The 20,732-nt window shown below is 46.7% G+C and overlaps 1 protein-coding gene across 1 annotated transcript in view; it reads left to right on the top strand.

The window, feature by feature from the left end:
- ZDHHC5 (zinc finger DHHC-type palmitoyltransferase 5) overlaps positions 1 to 20,732 on the top strand; it is a 92,574-nt gene that overhangs the window by 66,839 nt on the left and 5,003 nt on the right. Inside the window, exons 5-10 of the mRNA XM_048484708.1 lie at positions 13,080 to 13,237; positions 14,484 to 14,656; positions 15,075 to 15,177; positions 15,257 to 15,348; positions 19,485 to 19,617; positions 20,052 to 20,175. Of these exons, the coding sequence (XP_048340665.1) occupies positions 13,080 to 13,237; positions 14,484 to 14,656; positions 15,075 to 15,177; positions 15,257 to 15,348; positions 19,485 to 19,617; positions 20,052 to 20,175 (783 nt within the window). The remainder of the gene's footprint in view (positions 1 to 13,079; positions 13,238 to 14,483; positions 14,657 to 15,074; positions 15,178 to 15,256; positions 15,349 to 19,484; positions 19,618 to 20,051; positions 20,176 to 20,732) is intronic.

A 20,732-nucleotide genomic window follows, 5' to 3' on the forward strand; every position in this document is an offset into this window, starting at 1 on the left:
TTCAGCACTAACTGAAAAGATTTACAAAATGTGAGAAAGCCCCACCTCCTCTGTAGCAAGCAGTTTCCACCCAATCAGCAGCCCTAGGACAAGGAGAAAAAAGAGAAACCCCCATGTTTAAAATACACTGTTTAAAAAAGATGTGGCTTTGAGAAAAGCCCTCCCCTGTCAAGCTCCTCAGCCCTTTCTGGGCTCCACTGCTGTCCCTCCACTGCTCCTCTCTGCTGGTTCCAGAGACTAACTGAAAAGATTTCTAAAATGTGAGAAGCCCCACCCTTCAGCACTAACTGAAAAGATTTACAAATGTGAGAAGCTCCCACCCCTTCAGCAGCTTCCCACCAATCAGCAGCCCTAGGACAAGGGGAGAAAAAAAAAAGAGAAACCCTGTTTAAAATACACTGTTTAAAAAGATGTGGCTTTGAGAAAAAGCCCCTCTGTCAAGCTCCCCAGCCCTTCTGGCCCACTGCTGTCCCTCCACTGCCTCTTCTGCTGGTTCCAGAGACTAACTGAAAAGATTTAAAATGTGAGAAGCCCCACCCTTCAGTGCAGCACTAACTGAAAAGATTTACAAATGTGAGAAGCTCCCAATCTTCAGCAGCTTCCACCAATCAGCATTCTAGGACAAGGAGAAAAAAAGAGAACCCCCCGTTTAAAAATAATACACTGTTTAAAAAAAGATGTGGCTTTGAGAAAGCCCCTCTGTCAAGCTCCTCACCTTTCTGGCCCACTGCTGTCCCTCCACTGCTCCTCTCTCTGCTGGTTCCAGAGACTAACTGCAAGATTTAAAATGTGAGAAGCCCACCCCTCTCAGCACTAACTGAAAAGATTTACAAATGTGAGAAGCTCCCACCCTTCAGCAGCTTTCCCACCAATCAGCAGCCCTAGGACAAGGAGAAAAAAAGAGAAAACCCCTGTTTAAAAAATACACTGTTTAAGATGTGGCTTTGAGAAAGCCCCTCTGTCGTAAGCTCCCTCAGCCCTTCTGGCCCACTACAGTCCCACTGCCTCTCTGCTGGTTCCAGAGACTAACTGGAAGATTTCTAAAAATGGAGAAGCCCCACCCTTCAGCACTAACTGAAAAGATTTTACAAATGTGAGAAGCTCCCACCCTTCAGCAGCTTCCACCCTCAATCAGCAGCCCTCCCAGGGACAAGGAGAAAAAAGAGAAACCCTCCTGTTTAAAATACACTGTTTAAAAAAGATGTGGCTTTGAGAAAGCCCTCTCTGTCAAGCTCCTCAGCCCTTTCTCTGGGCCCACTGCTGTCCCTCCACTGCTCCTCTCTGCTGTCTCCAGGGACTAACTGAAAAGATCTAAAAATGTGAGAAGCCCCACCCCTTCAGCACTAACTGAAAAGATTTACAAATGAGAAGCTCCCACCCTTCAAAGCAGCTTCCACCCAATCAGCAAGTCTCTAGGGATACAAGGGAGAAAAAAGAGAAACCCTCTAGTTTAAAATGCTAATTGTTTAAAAAAAGATGTGGCTTTGAGAAAAGCCCCTCTGTCAAGCTCCCGCCCTTTCTGGGCTCCACTGCTGTCCCTCCACTGCTCCTCTCTGCTGATTTCAGAAACAAACTGAACAGATTTAAAAATGTGAGAAGCCCCAACCCTTCAGCACTAACTGAAAAGATTTACAAATGTGAGAAGACCCACCTTCAGCAGCTTCCCACCAATCAGCAGCCCCGACAAGGGAGAAAAAAAGAGAAACCCCTGTTTAAAATACCACAAAAAGATGTGGCTTTGAGAAAGCCCTCTGTCAAGCTCCTCACAGTCTTCTGGCCCACTGCTGTCCTCCACTGCTCCTCTTCTGCTGGTTCCAGAGACTAACTGAAAAGATTTAAAAAATGGAGAAGTCTCCCACCCCTTCAGCACTAACTGGTAAGATTTTACAAATGAGAAGCTCCCACCTTCAGCAGCTTCCACCAATCAGCAGCCCTAGGACAAGGGAGAAAAGAGAAACCCCTGTTTAAAATACACTGTTTAAAAAGATGTGGCTTTGAGAAAGCCCCTCTGTCAAGCTCCTCAGCCCTTTCTGGCCCCACTGCTGTCCTCCACTGCCTCTTCTCTGCTGGTTCCAGAGACTAACTGAAAAGATTTAAAATGTGGAGAAGCTCCCACCCCTTCAGCACTAACTGAAAAGATTTTACAAAATGTGAGAAGCCCCACCCTTCAGCAGCTTCCCACCCAATCAGCAGCCCTAGGACAAGGAGAGAAAAAGAGAACCTGTTTAAAAATACACTGTTTAAAAGATGTGGCTTTGAGAAGTTCTCTGTCAAGCTCCTCTCAGCCCTTTCTGGCCCACTGCTGTCCCCACTGTCTCTCTGCTGGTTCCAGAGACTAACTGAAAAGATTTAAAATGTGAGCAGCCCCGCCCCTTCAGCACTAACTGAAAAGATTTACAAAATGTGGAGAAGCTCCCACCTCGTAGCAGCTTCCCACCAATCAGCAGCCCTAGGACAAGGAGAAAAAAGAGAAACCCCTGTTTAAAATACACTGTTTAAAAAGATGTGGCTTTGAGAAAAGCCCTCTGTCAAGCTCCTCAGCCCTTCTGGCCCACTGCCAACCCTCCACTGCTCCTCTCTCTGCTGGTTCCAGACTAACTGTAGAAAAGATTTAAAATGTGGAGAAGCTCCCACCCCTTCAGCACTAACTGAAAAGATTTACAATGTGAGAAGCCCCACCCTTCAGCAGCTTCCACCAATCAGCAGCCCTAGGACAAGAGAAAAGAGAAACCCCCTGTTTAAAATACACTGTTTAAAAGATGTGGCTTTGAGAAAAGCCCTCTGTCAAGCTCCTCAGCCCTTTCTGGCCCACTGCTGTCCTCCACTGCTCCTCTTCTCTGCTGGTTCCAGAGACTGCTTTCAGGGAGATGATTTTCCCTCAAGACTGGCTTCAGCCGCTCAGGCGCCATTTTCCCCCCGAGGGAGGCGCTCTACCGCTCAATGGCTGAAAATACCAGAGTCGCCCTCAGGAGTTGGTGCCCTTCCCCACACAGCCTTCAGCTGCTAAGTCCCAGGGCGGCTGGAGGATCCGCCAGCGGACTCCTTCTCCTTTGTCACACCGGCGTGTGGGCAGGCGCCGCTCGGCCGGCCCCAGTCCGGGGTGTCAGGGTAGTGTTTGCGCTGGAGAGGTGCGGCCGTAGCAGCGAGATCGCACTGCGAGGAGAGCTCACCCCATTCAGGGGGTTGGGCGGGCGCCGGGCTGGGTGCTGCACTCCCAGGCAACCAGCTATGGAACCTCCACCATATCTGGCTTGGCTAAGCGAGGGACTCGGGAGGCGATCCCCCACGCTGTCCTTTACTCAGGTCAGACAAGAAGGCGGGAACCCAGGAGACGGCGGGAGAATTTTGGCAGGCTCCTGTGCTGCAAACTGGAGTACTTGCTCTCCTCAGCAGCTGGTGCTGCTGCTTCATTCCTCCATTAAGGAGGAGGTTTCTAGGCAGATTCCAGCGCCCCTCCCCCCCCCAGCCTTCCTTTCCATAGGAACAGACCTAGATCCCCCAGGGGCCATTGGTGGAGCTGGGACTGGGGTCTCCCTGCCCTTCCGAGGAGAGTGATTACAGGGAAAGGGGAGGTCTCGTCTGATCATTTTTCTGACCGGAAGGATTTCCTCCTGAACCAACTGATCAGGGCCAGCGTCCTTTTAAGGCAGAGCAGCTATCTCTGCTCTTGGCCAGGAACAACGCAGCCTCACAACTGCGGGACTCGGAGGGAGCAGTGGATCTTTGTGCCTCTGGTGCGCCCAAGCCCATTAGGGTCTTTCCCAAGGGCAGCTCTGCTATTTTCCTGCTGAGGAGGAACCAGGAAAAGATCTTTTCCCCTTGCCTGAATCATCTGAACACAGGTTTAGGAAACAATGGATCAGTCCTGCTGCCAATAAGAGTTTCCCACCCTTCTTCAACAAACTATACTTGGCCCTGCACACCTCAAAAGACTGGTGAAAACTCCCCTGGTTGATGGGCCGGTAGCTGCCTTACACTCAGGGGGCTTAGGGTAACTGGAGCTTGCATGGCTTAGTGGGCTAAAACAGCCTTCTGCTTGGGCTACAGGGTCAAAGCTTGCCAGTTCTAATCCTCCAGGGATGAGTACTTTATAGTGATAGGGAAGCCAGTTTAAAAGATTCCCTTGACAGGAAGGTGGACCATAGCCTCTGCTAGTACACAAGGGTGTGGCCATGGCGGTCAGGTTCCCTGCTCCCTCTGCTACAGCGGCCAGAGCCATTATAGAGTGGTTGAAACATATTTTGGCCATCATCCCTCCCGAAGATCAGGGAATTGGGGAAGGAGTTGAACGGATTCTTGTGTCAGTTTCTTTTTTAGCAGACTCCACCCTGAATGCATCTCTCACCAGGTCCCATACCAGGGCCTGGTCCTCAGTGGCACGGCGCCTCCTCTGGTTAAAACCTTGGCAGGTGGATGTCCACTCCAAACAATGGTAGTTTCTAGTTACACTTTCCAGGGGGGGATTCTGTTCTGGGCTGAGCTAGAAACAATTCTGGTCACCACTAAAGAAAAGGAGAAGATTCTGTCCCGTCACACTAGGTCAGACAAGGCTAAATCACTCCCAGACCAGCCTTTCGGTCCTTTCGGTCAACCTCCTAGGCCACTCAAGACCCGAGATGATCAGAGTGGCTGACCCCAGGTAACTTCCGCATACGCCAGTCCTTTTGGGGACAGCAGTGATTCAGTATGTCTTCCCTAGCAGAGCCCTCCACCGGCAACAACAAGGCACGGTGGTGCCGGCATTCCGATCGGAGGGCGCCTTTTGTACTTCTCACACCAGAAGTTGTCTCCTTAGGTTATTCTCTAGAATTCCCTTTTTTGCCAGGAAACAGGTTCCTCTCATCACCCATCAGTGTCATTCCAGTCAAAAGGGACAGTCTCTTCCAGGCTGTCGATCATTTGATCTCCATCAGGGCCATAGTACCAGTTCCTCCGGAGGAGGTGAGGAGGGGAGTGTATTTGCACTTCTTTATAGTCCCCAAGAAAAACGGGGACGCTGGGCCATCCTCTATTTGCACCACGTGAATCGCCACCTATGTCTTTTTCATTCCTGGATGGAGATCCTTCATTCAACAGTGTCAGCGATCTAGCAGGGCGATTTCATCACCTCCCTGGGCTTAGCAGAGGCGCACCTGCATATCCCTATACATACTTCTCACCAACGATTCCTTCGTTTTACCCTGGGGGACCAGCACTTCAAATAAGTAGTGCTCCACCCCTATCTCGATGACCTCATCAGGTCGAGGTCAGTGGCTCAGGCGGCAAGGGATGTGCAACTGGTGCAGCAGGTGCTTTCAGACCATGGATTCGTCGTCAACCTTCAGAAGAGCTCCCTCCAGCCTACACAGAGAAGGGAACACCTGGGGTCGCTCTCAGTCTCAACTAGGTGTACTCCTTTTGTGCCACCCCACAAAGTTCAGAAAATCCATCAACTTGCTTCTAGTTTATCACAGCCAGAGCTTTCACCCCTCTGCAGCCGGTGAATCTACTGGGGCTGTTACTATCCACTATGGACCTTGGTCAATGGGGCAGGGCCCACACTTGACCCCTCCAGATCTTTATTTATTTTATTTATTTAATTAGGCTTTTATACCGCCCCATCCCCGAAGGGCTCTGGGCAGTGTACAGCATATAAAATGACAATATAAAATAGTTAAACATTTAAAAGTAACGATAAAACCAGAAATTCTTCCTGCGTCCTTGGGCCACACAGATTATTCATAGGAAGAATCGTCCCTTGGCCATCTCTCCCTCAGGGCATCTCAGTCTGAGATGGTGGACAGTTCCGTCCCATCTGGCCAGGGGGAAGGTCTCTGCTCCTAGACATCAAACTCACCTCCTTTCAGAAGCCAGCCTGATGGGCTGGGTCGCCACCCTGGGTCGCCGATTCGCCCAGGGCAGCTGGTCGCATTCGCAGTCAGCACTGCCGATCAACGTCCTGGAAGTCAAAGGAATCCTGTTGGCTCTCAAAACTCCCGAACTCAGCTCCTACAGAAGCATGTGGTGGTGCACACAGACAATGTGTCAACCATGTGCTATATAAATCACCAGAGGGGATCGAGATCAGCAAATCTTCACAGAGTGGCCTTCAGGATACTTCCTGGGCAGAAGCCAATCTAGTGCCATTGAGAGCGGAGCACATTTGGGGCTGCCTGAACACGAGAGCGGATTGGCTCAGCAGGTCCAGGGTCTCCAATGCAGAATGACAGTTCAAATCACATGTATTCTGGAAGATAGTGCACAGATTTGGTTTACCTGCGGTCGCCCTGTTTGCATCTCCTCTGAACAATCGGCTTCCATCCTTCTACACGAGGTTTCACCATCCCCAGGCGACAGCAGTGGATGCTGTGGTCGCACCGTGGCCGAAGGGTCTTCCGTATGTATTTCCTCCTTTGCCTCTCTTTCAGAGACTGCTTAGGCGCCTCCACGCGGAGGGGAGGGAGATGATCCTGGTGGCTCCGGATGGGCCAAGAGGATCCTGATACTTGGTTCTGCAAGAACCCTCCATAAGCCCCCCTTCCATCTACCATCAATCCCAGACCTTCTATCACAGGTCCTGGAGGCCAGAAGGTGTGCCAACATAGCAATTTACAATTCCGCATGGAAAGTTTTTGTTAGGTGGTGCAGACAGAAACGCCTAGACCCCGAGTCTCCTCTCCTACCGCCCATTCTAGTCCTTTGCAGGTCGGTTTCTCCTCTGGTCTGCGCAGTGCTACTCTACAGCGCCAGTGGCCGGCTCTTGTGACTGTGGTCCCTGAGGTGCAGGGGGTTCCCCTGTCTAGGCATCCAGACACTCTGCGGTTTATCAAGGGTGTTCAGCAGTCACAGCCTCCAGTGGCCCATCGCTTCCCTCGGGGAAGTTACATGCAGTCCTGGATGCCTTGACTAGATCTCCTTTTGAGCCGGTCCCGTCAATTCATTCTTATGTGGCCCCGTATGAAGCTCATAATTCTGGTTGCCATCACGTCTGCCAGGCGTGTTTCTGAGATTTAGGCCTTGTCTGTCAGCATCAATTTACGTCAATCTTCCCAGATAGGGTAGTGCTGAAACTTGATCCTTCCCTCAGACCCAAGGGGCGTCAGGTCTCCATTTGAGACAGGAGGTCGTCCTGCCAAATTCCTGCCCTAGACTGTCACATCCAAGGGAGCGAACGTGGCATCTCCTAGATGTGCGCTGATCTCTTAAGGCATTCATTATTTGCACAGAGGAAATTAGGAAGACAGAGTCCCTTTCACTAATGTGGTTCCCCCCAGGATAGGTGAGCCCATGTCCTCGGCAGCTGTTAGTTCCAACAACAAAGCATGCATCATCTAGGCACATAAGGCTAGCAATCTTTTGTTGCCTGTTGGGATCTCAGCTCACTCCACGGAGCGCTGTGGCTAATGCAGCATTGTACAAACAGGTGTCCTTGGAGGAGATATGTAGGGACGCCACATGGGCTCCACCCTCTTCGTTCATGAGGCACTATGGACTAGCCTCCAGGGACGCAGTTCAGGCCTCCTTCGGCAGGAGGATCCTGGAGCACATTGTTGGGGATTAACGGAACCCACCCTACAGGGTAACTGCTTTGGGAGTATCCAGCAAGATGGTCTCCACCATCCAGTAGAATGACCCATTGGATACTCACCGTGAAGGGGTCTTCTACTGTATGTTGGAGACCGTCTTGACCTTCCCTTTGTTTCGTCGTTCTCTGGAAATGTGCTCCAATCTTGTTTTTGTTTTTGCCTTGTTCTGTTAGAGGAGCCTATCTTATGTACTGAGGCTTTGGTCCCTTCCAGGGTTACTTTAGCTTCTGACTAGTTCAGGCAGTTTATAGTTCGGTTGCGTTGCTGTTTGTTCCTTTCGTTGTGAGTCTGGTCGGCTGGTCAAGATACTGGGGCAAAAGGCAGCGGCAACCCGGCTACAGGAAGTGACCAAAGCATCTTTCCTGCCTTTCTGACTGATGGTGGAGAATAACCCAGCAAGACGGTCTCCAACATACAGTAGAAGACCCCCTCACGGTGAGTATCCAATGGGTCGTTATTTGCAGGACTGGGCCCTTTTAGGCAGCTTTGGAATTAACACCTGGCTTCACAACTCAGCTGTTGCTGGGGCTACAAAGAAGGGGGCTGCCATAGGCAGGACCACCACTGAAGGGGTGGGCATCCAAGGGAGGGAGCCACTTTGGGGGAGAACAAGGGTGAGGGCCACCCTTTCTTGTCCAATTTCTTGGGTGGTGAATCGGTGGGACTGAATCGGTCTCTATTTGAGTGTTGTTCTTAGCTTTTTTACATTTTTTAAGGTTTTGGGGTAATTTCAGAGTTTCCCCCCCTTTTGGATGGGGAATAATATGCCTAGACAGGGGAGGAGATGGGCACAGGGGGATCACCATTACTGTGGTGATGTGCAGGAGGAAATGTAGTGTTGGGAAGCAGAGAGATTGATTAAAAGGAGGAGGATTAGATAACCCCTTCTGGTCTGCCTCCCACCCAGCAGTATTTGGGAATGCCTGCCAGCTGGCCTATTGCTCCAGTTGTTAGTCCATAATAAAATCTCTCATTCATTACTTGATCCTGGATGAGAGAGGTTGATCTGGTGTGTATTACTAAGACTTGGATGGGGGAACTAGGAGGACCCGATCTTGCCCAGCTGTGCCTCTTAGTTTACTCAGTACAGCACTGTTCCAGACCGGAGAGAAAGGGGGGGGGGGAGGAGTTGCTGTAATCCATAAAACTTCCATCCCTCTTGTCAGGCATCTGGTCTGTGTGGTGGCTGGATTTGAGCATTTGCTCTTGCTGTTGGGCCATGGAGACAGAACAAGTTTGTTGCTGGTGTATCGTCCACTCGTTGCCCAGCAGCCTCCCTGTCTGAGCTAGTGGAGGTGGTCTTGGATGTGGTGTTGGAGGCTCCTGCCATGGTGATGCTGGGGGATTTCAGCATTCATGCAGAGACTAACCTCAGTGGGCCAACTCAGTTTTTTATGCTCTCCATGACAACTGTGGGTTTGTGTCAATTTGTGACTGACCCAACTTATGCAGCAACACATACCCTCAATTTAGTCTTTGCCATAGTGTTACCAGGCAGATCTGTGGTAGGACAGGGGAACTGTTTCTTGGACAGTTCCCTTGTTACCTGAAATAATGGTGAAATTAGTGAGAGCTGACTCAGGGTTTAGCAAAAGGTTGGGCGTTCTTGGAGTCTTTGTTGCCTATGTATACCAAGATCAACTTTTGCAAGAAATTCCACAGGAGAGCAAAAGAAAGTTTAACAATTTATTTGGGGATAATTAGGGTACACAAGTACGCAATAATCAAAGCAGCAGAACACACACACAGTCCTAGGATATAAGCAGTGTTGAGTGGATAGATTTGGAATAGATGAAGGGATCTGATCCTGGAGCAGAAAGGTCCAATGAACAGAGCGGAGCAGCCTGCTCTTAACTCTGGTAGAAGACAAACCAACATGTTGGGGGACAATATCGACAGAGAGGTGTCCAGAGACATTGAACACTGACTGCTGGGAGTGCCATCTTCAAGGGCAGCTCCACATAAAGCAAATTACAATAGTCCAACCTGGAGGTTACCAGAGCATGGATTACTGTAGTCCAGAAGGGGCTGTAGCTGGTGAACTAGCTGGAGCTGAGAATAGGTATTCCTGGCCACCCCCAGCTTTTGCACCTGTCCTTTTCAGGGCAATATAGCCCCCTCAACTACAGAATGTTCTCCTGGAGGCGACCTCGGGCATCCTGATTGGGTGATTTCCCAATCCATACTCAGGGAGGCAGGACTAATTTAATGTCACTTCCTGTGTGGGATTGGGATCCCTTTCTGCTCCAGTTCGTTTCCTGCCTGAGCAGGGAGTGCAGGGCTTGGCATTAGCTCCAAGCTATTTCTTCTATTTTCTTCCATTTCTTATCATTACTTCCAATTCTTCCTTCAACTTGTTTTCCTTCACTCTGCTGTGTTTTTTGTGTGTGCTCTCAGTGCTCCTGTCTCTACCTCCTAGCTAAGTCTTTCCCGCCAATCGGGGCTGCCTCAAAATGGCCGCCACCCGATCCTTCTCCCCTCCTCCTTCTGAAACCTTCACAAGGACATCTGCGGAGGGAACAAGGGCAGCCACCCGAGCAGGGTCGCAAGTGCCCAAAGTCTCAGATGCCTCTTTGGAGGCATCGCTCGCAACGGCGATGACTCATGCGGTCGCCGCATCAACATCCCAGGCGGCCGGCAAGAAAGCCGCGTCGAAGGGGAAAAAGGCGGGCGCGAAGAAGAGCGCCAAATGGCAGAAGCGCCTTAGCGGCCAGCCGGAGAGCGGGAGCACCAGCGCCCCTGTAAGGGCCGCGGATGGTGAAGCTCCCTACCCCCCCCCCCCCCCCCGGATACCGAAGAGGAGAAAATGGGGGCGGCCAAGGCTCCAGCCAGCAGGCTAAAAATGTTCCCCACAGGGATCCTGAAACCGCCTCTGAAGACGGCAGTTCCACCCATTCCAGGCAAGATCGGGCCAATGTGGGGGGGGGGGGGAGAGACCAGTTAAATGCTGCTAATGCCCCATCCCTAACTGATGTCTCTTCTTGGGCTTCAGCCATGGTGGGCTCATCACAAAAACCTTTCCACAGTCCTGGAATTGGAATGGAAATTACATCCATCAATCTTCCAATCGATAACGCAAACGTTCGGGATTCCTGTCATCGATCTGTTCGCTTCAGCGGAAAATCATCAACTTCCAAGGTTCTTCACCAGGTACTTCCACCCTCGAGCCCAAAGCACAGACGCCCTGACCCTCACAATGGCCAAAGAGACTTCTCTATGCCTTCCCTCCTATTCCCATAATTCCCAAACTCCTGAGAAAGGTATGGAAAGAGAAGGCAGAGATCATCCTGGTGGCACCATGGTGGCACAGACGGCCGTTGTTCTGCTCCCCAGGTGGTTATTTAGGTGCCCTGCACCCGGCCAAAGCAGAATGTAAGACTCACTGATTCAGTTAACAGTTCAATACTTAAAGCTTTAATTGTAACAATGTTGACAGACCCTGACTCCTCCCGGGTCTAACTAAATAAAGGTTACTTTGTTGCAGAAACTTTCTGGAGTCTGGAATTTATTGTAAACACTGTGAATCTAAAACATCTTTGACTGTTTAACTTAAATACTGAGAGTGTATAACATCTTGGACTGTCTAACTTGTTGCTGTCACCCAGCTTCCGTTGGCACCTAACTGCCAAAACCAGACGGGTTGCTGGGTAATAACTGCCATAGAACACCAGCCCTAGGGCTTCTTAAAGGGACAGAACTAAATTAGGTTCCCTCCCATTGAATACTATACAAAACATAGCTAAACCCATTCTATATAAAGGGCAACTAAATCTTAAAGGGTCTGTGGGGGCATGACAGCCGTGGTTTTCCTCCATTCTGCAGCTTTCAACCACCTCCCCTCTACATCTGCCCACTCCGGTAGACATGCTGTTCCAAGGGCCATTATACCATCCAGACCCCCAATGGTTCTGTCTAACCGCCTGGAAATTGAGCGCGAAACACTAGCCAGAAAAGGATACTCCAGGAAAGTCGCAGAAACCATCATGGCATCACGCAGACCCTCTACCATCCGTATATATAACTCCTCTTGGAAGTCTTTTGTACAGTGGTCTAATAACGACACCGACCCCATGCGTCCCAAAACTCGACGTCCGAAGAGCTCTAAAGGCTTTCATTATTAGAACCGAAACCATTAGAAAGACAGAAAGCCTCTTCATCAACATCTCCATGCCCAACCAAGGTGGTATCATGTCCAAAGTGGCCATCAGCTCCTCCATCCGGCTGTGCATCATTGAAGCGTACAAGGCATTAAAACTTCCGGTCCCTCCGGGAATCACGGCCCATTCCACGAGAAGCGCAGCCACCAACGTGGCCCTTAGACGACAAATACCTGTAGAAGATATATGCAAGGCAGCCACCTGGTCTTCCTCGACCTCCTTCACGAAACATTACAAACTGCACACCATAGCGCCAACAAGGTTGCCTTTGGGCACCGTGTGCTAGAACACATTTTCGGGGACTAAAATACCCACCCAACAAAGGACACTGCTCCAGGAGGAGTTCCCAATCAGGGATGCCCAAGGATTCGCCTCCAGGAGAACGGTCCATTGGTAGACTTACCCTGAAGGGGCCTTCTCCTGGATGGCGACGAGGGCATCCTCGCCCCGCCTTGAGTTTTCATCTTCAGACACATAGTGTATACACTTAACCTTATCCTAGAAAAGTTCCACACTCCAGGAACTCACAGTTCTCATTCGAACCTTATTGTTCTTCAAATCCTGTTTAATGTTAATTCTTCGTTGTGTTGCTTCCTGTTGTTATCTGCAGTTACCGTTTCTGTTCTTGTTCTTACTGCTGTGTTAGTCAAATACTGGAGCAGAAAGGGATCCCAATCCCACACAGGAAGTGACATTAAATTAGTCCTGCCTCCCTGAGTATGGATTGGGAAATCACCCAATCAGGATGCCCTCGTCGCCATCCAGGAGAAGGCCCCTTCAGGGTAAGTCTACCAATGGACCGTTTCCCCACTTCATGGACCTGAGATCCACTGACATGCAGCATCTCCATCTTGTCTGGATTCAACCTCAGTATTAGCCCTAATTCAGCCCATTTCTGCCTCCAAACACCTGTCAAAAACATCAACCATCTCTCTTGATTCAGACTGTGGAATGATCTCTCTCCTGAGGCACATCAAGCATCTTCTTTTATATGCATTTAGAAAACTAGTAAAGGTGCATCTATTTTCTCTGGACTTTGGCTAAAGAGATGGTTTCCCCCTTCTAGTAATAGGAATTTTTACGTTTGAATTTTAAACATATGAATTTTACATATGAATTTTGTATATGCATTTTAAACTGATTTTATGAATGTTATAAATGTTGATGCGTCTTAATAGGTTGAATGAATGAATTTTATCAGTATTTTGGTGTGTGTGTGTCTATGCCTATATCAATAGCACCAGAAACAACCACCTTAGAAAATAATATCAACAGTAATTACCTATAACAGATCAACTGTAGAGGCATGCTGAACTTGCTTTGCAGTACTAGATCTGAGTGTTTTCTTCCATTTCAGCTGATGAGGATGAAGATAAGGAGGACGATTTCCGAGCTCCACTTTACAAGACAGTGGAGATAAAGGGAATCCAGGTGCGCATGAAATGGTGTGCAACATGCCGCTTCTACCGGCCTCCACGCTGCTCGCATTGCAGTGTCTGTGACAACTGTGTGGAGGTAAGAAACTAGGGAGAGAAAGTCTGAATCTGAATTGGTTATCCTACAGAAATGGAAGAATTTGGAGTATTCTTTGCATTCTGAGATCAAATCCAGGGTAGTAATTCAAATCAAGTTTAGATCTGGTTTTGAATGCTTTTTTTTAATTAACCAAAGTAGGGCTACGTCAGCTGGTACTGGTTACATGGTTCATAGTGATGGCCCATTTTATAGTAGTATGTCAGGAGGAGCAGCAATAGAAAATTTAGAAAATTCACTGTTTGTTTAGGATACATATATTGCTTTTGCTTGCCAGTCCACTGCCACAAAACATTACCATCCATCCATGATATCAGACATGTACAGACCAATATAATCAGTGCAGGCCAGAACTGTGTCCGAAGCCAGCATTTAAACGAACGTAGGCCAGATAACTCCAGTAGATGAGCCCTGCCACAGACATGGTGGATCCATGACAATTCAAAACGTAAGCAGAGCAAACAGCACAAAGTGCATCAAGCCAGATCAGGTAACAAGTCAGCCTTGTTTGGTAGCTTTCATGCTTGTGAGCATTGGAAGAGAGCTGCAAGAGAAGCAAGCATAGCAGAGAACATGAGTGGCTGCATAGGTAAAAGAGGTCAGTACAAAAGATACATAGTGGTTACAGTGCGGAAGTTGCAAGAGAATGGGCAGAACGCGCACCTGGGCTCAGATCTCTCCTGTTTACCTTCATGACGAGGAACTTGGACTTGCTGACACTGGTAGGTTGATTGCTATGTTATTACCTTTGTTGCTATGAACATACTCAATCTTCTGCCTGCCCTCTGCAGTTGATGGGTTGTATCTTGTCCTCTGGTATGGGAATGAATATCTCAGAGAAGAGTCATTTTGGGGAGCGTTTGTGGCTCAGTAGTAGAGCATCTGCTTGGCATCTCCAGTTGAAAGGGCCAGGTGGTAGAAAAGACCTCTGCCTGAGACCCTGGAGAGCTGCTGCCAGTCTTAGTGGACAATGTTGATTTGGATGTAGCAAGAGTCTGATTCAACAGGAGGCACTTTGTGGGTTCCTGTGGGTGCAGTCAGCTGGAGGGGTGGGGGGAGGGGGAGGGGGAGGGAATGTGATCTGACAAATTTGAATGGGATGAAAACTGAGAGTAGATGGGAGTAGCTGAGAGCTCAGAGTGGCTGTGCAGGTATTAGGCACCACAACGACATTCTCTTGGATGTGAAGTCTCTAATTCAGTTTTATGTCTTTACATTTCACTGGCAGGAGTTTGACCATCATTGCCCTTGGGTGAACAACTGCATTGGACGGCGCAATTACCGTTATTTCTTCCTGTTCCTGCTGTCACTTACAGCACATATTATGGGTGTATTTGGCTTTGGCTTACTGTATGTTCTGTATCAAGTGGAAGAGCTCTCTGGGATCCGCATGGCTGTTACGTATCCTCTTTTATTTGTCTGGAGACATGGTGTTCCTTAATAAAGATGAACATTGATGTGTCCGCTTAAGACAGGGGTGTCAAACTGATTTGTTACAAGGACCAGATATGACATAACTGTGACATGGTCAGGCCAAGTCCTGAGGCCGGGTGTGGGGTGTGGCTGCCTTGCAAGCTTGTCAGTTCAGCTCAGCATGCGGGGGGGGGGGGGGCAGCACTGGGGAGATGGCTACCTCAGCTGGCAAGCCCACTAGAGGCAAAACAGCACTGGGAGAGGTGGTCAGCATTGAGGAGTCCCCAGGCCACTTGTTTGACACTCCAAGCTTAAAATATAATGCTGGACAATTACTATGTTGGGAAGAAGAATTCCAGAACATTACCCAATGGTCTTTGATTATGTTCCCTTGACTGTTTGACAGTATGGCTGTGATGTGTGTGGCTGGCTTGTTTTTCATTCCTGTGGCTGGCCTTACAGGATTCCATGTAGTGCTGGTAGCTAGGGGTCGAACTACTAATGAACAGGTATGATGCATTTCACATTTAATTTCCCATCCTACTTCACTTTGCTGTGGTTCCCCTGATCAAATTTTTGTCTTGGTAGGTTACAGGCAAATTTCGAGGTGGAGTAAACCCATTTACCAATGGTTGCTGTAAGAATGTCAGTCGTGTCCTTTGCAGCTCCCCAGCACCCAGGTAAGTTTGTCCAAAATATTAAAGTTGTAGCAGCACTGTCTTTCCTTGGGAGAGGGAAAGCCTTAAAGCCAATTACTAGGGGAGGAGGGCCTGTAGAAGGGTAGAAAAGTGATGGATGCTATCCAGAGCTTAGTTATAAATACTTCAGCAGATAAGTGTTGCTGTAGAACAAGCAGTAGAGAAAGTACTGATGGCCACAAAAACAGACAGCTGTAAAAGTGTGTTAGATTTGGCTTGGTCTCTCAGTGGCTATTAACCATGGTGACTAAAAAGAACCTCCACATTCATAGGCAGTAAACCTCTGAATACATATGTCAAGAGGGAACATCAGGAGAAGGTCTCGGCCTCCATGCTCTGTTGGCGCTCCAGAGTAAATGGCTGGCCACTGTGTGAGACAGGACTAGATGGACTACTGGTTTGATCCAGCAAGACTCTTCTTATGTTCTTGAACAATTGCTCACAACAAGATCAGGCCTGAGGGAACTGTAGCCTGGTACACAGCTGCAGATTTCTCCTCCCCTTCATCAGAAATTGAAGTGGAGAGAGTGGTTGCCAGTGAAGGAGTAGTGTTTGATTAATGAATGTCAAAGTTGTCTGCCTCAAGGCCAAGAGCTTCTCCACAATATTTCTGAGTTCCTTTACATGCTAATAGAGTGGATGAGTAATCCTTCCATTTGTATCACTCAAGGTAAATGTTCTGCAAAACCAACAGTGGGTAGTGCCAGCCCTCCTAGCATCCTGCTTAAGGTGAAGGACAAGGCCTGTTAATCACAGGTTAAGTTTGTGATGGTTTCAATGATTTCTCTCTCTCCTCTTGCAACAACTGCTTTTGTGCTTCTCACACCTGTGTTTTATTAGGGAGGACTGAACTTTGTAAGACTATAAATGTTCTATAAGTAATAATCTCATCTAACAATATTCTGCAATATTTTATTTAATCTTTCTTTTCATGTTCTGACACAGAAAACAGGAACAGCTGTTTAAATTTACATTTTAACAAAGAGATTATGGCTTGTATCCTTGGCAGAGTTTGAAGCCTTCCTCCATTGAGGCAGTCTTACTGGGTCATAGTTTGGTGTACATTGTGTTGTTATAGACAAGTATTGGTAGTTTGTCTTTCCAGCATATGAGAAAATAACCCCCAAACAGATGAACTTGATCCTTAGCCCATTTTTTTTCTGTTGTGTTGTCGCAGAAGATTGCAATGAAAACTGGTCCAAAGAAGCAAACATATCTGGGTTTTGTTTTGTCACACTGAGCTAACAACCAGCCTTTCATCTGAGATGGTTCTTCCCTTGATTAAAATATCATAGTTGGTTTCTTTCTGTAACTTCTCTGGTCTGGGGGCTTCTTCAGATAGTCAGAGTGGATCAGGGTCTTAAACTTTAATAGTTTCCCTACGTGTGCATTAGTAAATTTGTTGCACTTGTCTCTGCTTCCACTGAAGATGATGTAGTTAGTAAGAGAATTGTTCTCAGTACTGATATACCATAATGTTGTGCTGCTGCTCTTCTGTTTCAACAGGTATCTTTGTCAAAGTTGGCATTTCTCTGCCTTTCTCAGGAAAGCCAACTATCTTGAATTACATTGGTGTGTATCAGTGCAATGTGAACACAACAGTGCTTGCATGACATTTTCCAGGCTTCCCATTCATGTTACTTCTTCCATCCACCTTGCCTCATTGGCAAAAATGTCTTTGATCAGTAGAAAGAGAAGTTAGTATCCAAGTCATACTTTCCAAAGTGAGAAGTGTGCGTACATGTGCATGCATTTGTACTCATGCTGATACTATGGTCCACTGTCTTCTTTACTATTTGCTGTCTTACTCTGAAGGACAAATATTTTAAATGGCTCTATTCAGACATCACAGTGACAACCCAGACTTTGTGTTGAGCATGAACCCGGTTTATTGTCAGGCTCAAGTGCTAACAAAGCATGGCGTGTGTAATAGCCATCACGTGCAGGAAGGAGTCCTGAGAATGTCTGGAAAGAGCCTGTTTTCCTTGAGAGTTGACATTCTCTTTCACTAATCAAAGTTTATGCAAAGGATTGGGTATACAGCTATCTTTTCTTATTATATAAAGAATTCATTGATATAAACAGAACAGAAAAAAAGAGAAATTGAAAACAGTGTCAGAACAACAATTATAATTATATCAAATGAAAAAGAAAAGAAAGAATGTACACATATATAATAAGTGACAGCAGTAAATAGTGGTATAATAATGAACATTAAATATTGATTATCCTAATAATCTTGCCATAAATCATCAGATACCCTGTTCAGTATTTGATAAATCCAATAGTAATATTAAACAATATTATAAGATGTATTATAATAAAATAGAATAAATAAGAAAAATTTGCAGTGTCGATTACTATTGTAAAATTCTAAAAATACTTCCCAAATATTGAAAATTAAGTTCACATAGTATTATAATCCATTCATAATATATTTAAATGTCCCCCCTTTTGACACCTTTTCAATACATTTGCTCTTTTTGCACATCCACTGCATATGAAAAAGGTGCCATCCACTTCTTTACATTTCCAACATTTCCCTTTATAATTCTTGTCCATTTTCTCAATATTATTTGGAATAATATTCCACTGATAAAAAGTCTTGTATCAGTTTTCTATTAACATTTGACACTGGCTGTAAATTTTAAATTTTTTGTCTGTAAGGTCTCCCATTGTTGGAGAGATTTCTTCTCAAAATTTTGCATCCATCTAACCATATGCATTTTAACTTGTGTTTCTGTGTCAAATTGAAGTAGTAGCTTGTAAATTTGTCCTAATAAATGTTCTTTTTGTTGCATTATCACCTTTTCAAATTCAGTCAACTCCTTTATTACTAGTTGAAAATATAATAGCCATTGTATTCTTTTTTTTGCCTTCATCTTTTACAAAACTTACATCGTTCTCTGTTTATTCTCACATTAACCCTGTGAGGTTTTTATTGCTCAAGGTCACCCTGCAAGCTTCCATGGCACAAGTGGGAATTTGAAACCCGAATTTACCAGATCCTGATCTGACACTTTATCCACTACATCATGCTAGTTTCCTGTGCCATCAAGTCACAGCTGACTCATGGTGCCCCATAGGGTTTTCAAGGCAAGAGAATTTGGAGGTGGATTGCCATTGTCTGCCTCCACATTGTGACCTTGGTTTTCCTTGGAGGTTGCCCAACCAAATCCTTAACAGGGCCAACCCTGCTAACCCCTGAGATCTGACAAGACCACGCTATGCTGGAGGTATCTAGGTCAGGGGCTCTCAGTGTTACATATTGGTAAATTAGTATGCAACTTGAAAACACAAAAAGCTTCAAAAGTAAATAACTGTCTTGCTTTAAAGCTGGTAAATATTCTTTATACTGGGATTTTGCTGTACAGTTGATGGTATACTGAATGTGGATTTGCTACTTATGCTTTTTAGGTTCTGTTCTGTGCACTGTACATCAACCTACAAATCAGAATTCACTAACACTAACTTTTCTGGTCAGCATTACCATGACTCTGTGTGATCCTTTCCTTTAGTACGATTTGTTCACCCTTCACAACTGTAAGTGTGAACGGACTGCGGGTGTGAAAAAGCTGCTTATGTTTAATTACATGAATGAGTATAAGAGAGGGTGGATTACATTCAGAATTCCATGACTTAGCATTTGCTTTTTGTTGGTGCTTCTACTTTCGGTGGATGGCACTCTTTTGTTTACAGTCTTTCAGTAATTACTACTTTTTTCTGTGGTCTCCAGTTGTGTGTTGTTTCTTCTATCTTACATCCTTGAAACACAGCTGGCATATTTTCAGTATTTTAACACAACAGAGAAACTGAAGGAAAGACAATGCTCAGAGTGTTTTCTGTACAGCAAGGTGGGGCACAGCAGGGTTTGCCATTAAATCACAGGTGCCTGTGAGATTCCTTCATATTAAGTAGGAGACTTGTAAGTAACGCATCTTGTATGATGACGAACCATTGAAAGGAGGGTTTCTTCCTCTAGTGGCAACATTGCCTTTGCGCTTCTTTGATGCAAGAAAGATCATGCCAAAGAAATTTTTCCACTGTCCTGCTGGGTCACATCCCTATTGACTTCAGTCAAGGAGAGTGTTACTTCTGTTTTTCCCATTCTTCCCTAGATACCTTGGGCGGCCAAAACCAGAGCAGACTGTGGTAGTGAGACCACCATTCCTGCGGCCAGAAATATCAGATGGACAGATTGCTGTAAAGATCATGGACAATGGTATCCAGGCTGAGCTGAAGAGAACAAAGGTAAGGAGGACATGAAGACGGTGCCCAAGCAGTGACTTTTGCAGAATCCTGATGGTGCTGCTGTGCATGTGAGTAGGGACCAAATGAATTACTTAAATATCCTTCCTCCATGTTACTACTCTTTGTATCCCCCCTGGTGAGTGAAGATCTCCCTCAATCTTATGTGGCTAGCGCTACATAGGAATTGCTTCTTCCTTCCATGTGGCTGTGCTACATAGGAGTGGCTTCCTTTTGTGTTGTGGATAATTCTGACTTGCCCTTCCTCTCCATCAAGCAACTGAGGCATGCACAGTCTACAATTATACTGATAGAAATGCTAGGTGGCAGCAAGTCCTTCTGATTTTGCTTGCTCCTTTGTCCAGCTAGGGGCAATGCTCAGGACTTAAAGTCCTGCCTCATCCTTCTGATTGCTCCTCTGCACTTTGTCTCTGCAGTCCAAAGGAAGCCTTGAAGTGACGGAAAGCCAGTCTGCTGATGCTGAGCCACCACCCCCACCCAAGCCAGACCTCAGCCGCTACACAGGCCTGAGGACGCATTTAACCCTGGCCACCAATGAGGGTAAGAAGACCATGTCAGGCAGACAAGGAATGTAAAGAATTGTGCACTAGGCAAATTATAAAGTACATAATTTGCCACAAGGGAAGCAGTTTATGACTACTAAACCAGGCAAAGTATTGACAAACTCCAGTGGCAACTGAATAAGCTTTGGAAATAATCATTAGATCATTTGAGTTGCTTTTAGCATAGTATTGAAGTAGAGTTGGTTCGTTCAGTAATCAGCCTGTCTTCTGTTTAAGGAAGCCCTCCAGTGAGTTAGTGCAAAAGATCTTATGTTAGTAGATAAGTTATCTTTTTCTAAAAAGTTATGTGGATTTTAAATTGCCAACTTTAGCTCTTTTTCAGGGATGAAAATTGATGAGAGCTGTCTGGGCTTGGGGGTAGAAATTGACTTTACTAGTTTCTGCTTGCATGTGGGGGATGTAGGACTACCAGGAGGTAGTTTTCTGCTTTGTTATGCTGTCAGAGCTGGTTGACACGCAAAGCTAGTGTCACTTCTCTAGGCAGGTGTGATACCTGGTGAATTTTTAGTGTGATTTCACTGTTTCCAGTTTGAT

Source organism: Sphaerodactylus townsendi, linkage group LG02 (assembly GCF_021028975.2).
Source record: "Sphaerodactylus townsendi isolate TG3544 linkage group LG02, MPM_Stown_v2.3, whole genome shotgun sequence".
Classification (NCBI taxonomy): domain Eukaryota; kingdom Metazoa; phylum Chordata; class Lepidosauria; order Squamata; family Sphaerodactylidae; genus Sphaerodactylus; species Sphaerodactylus townsendi.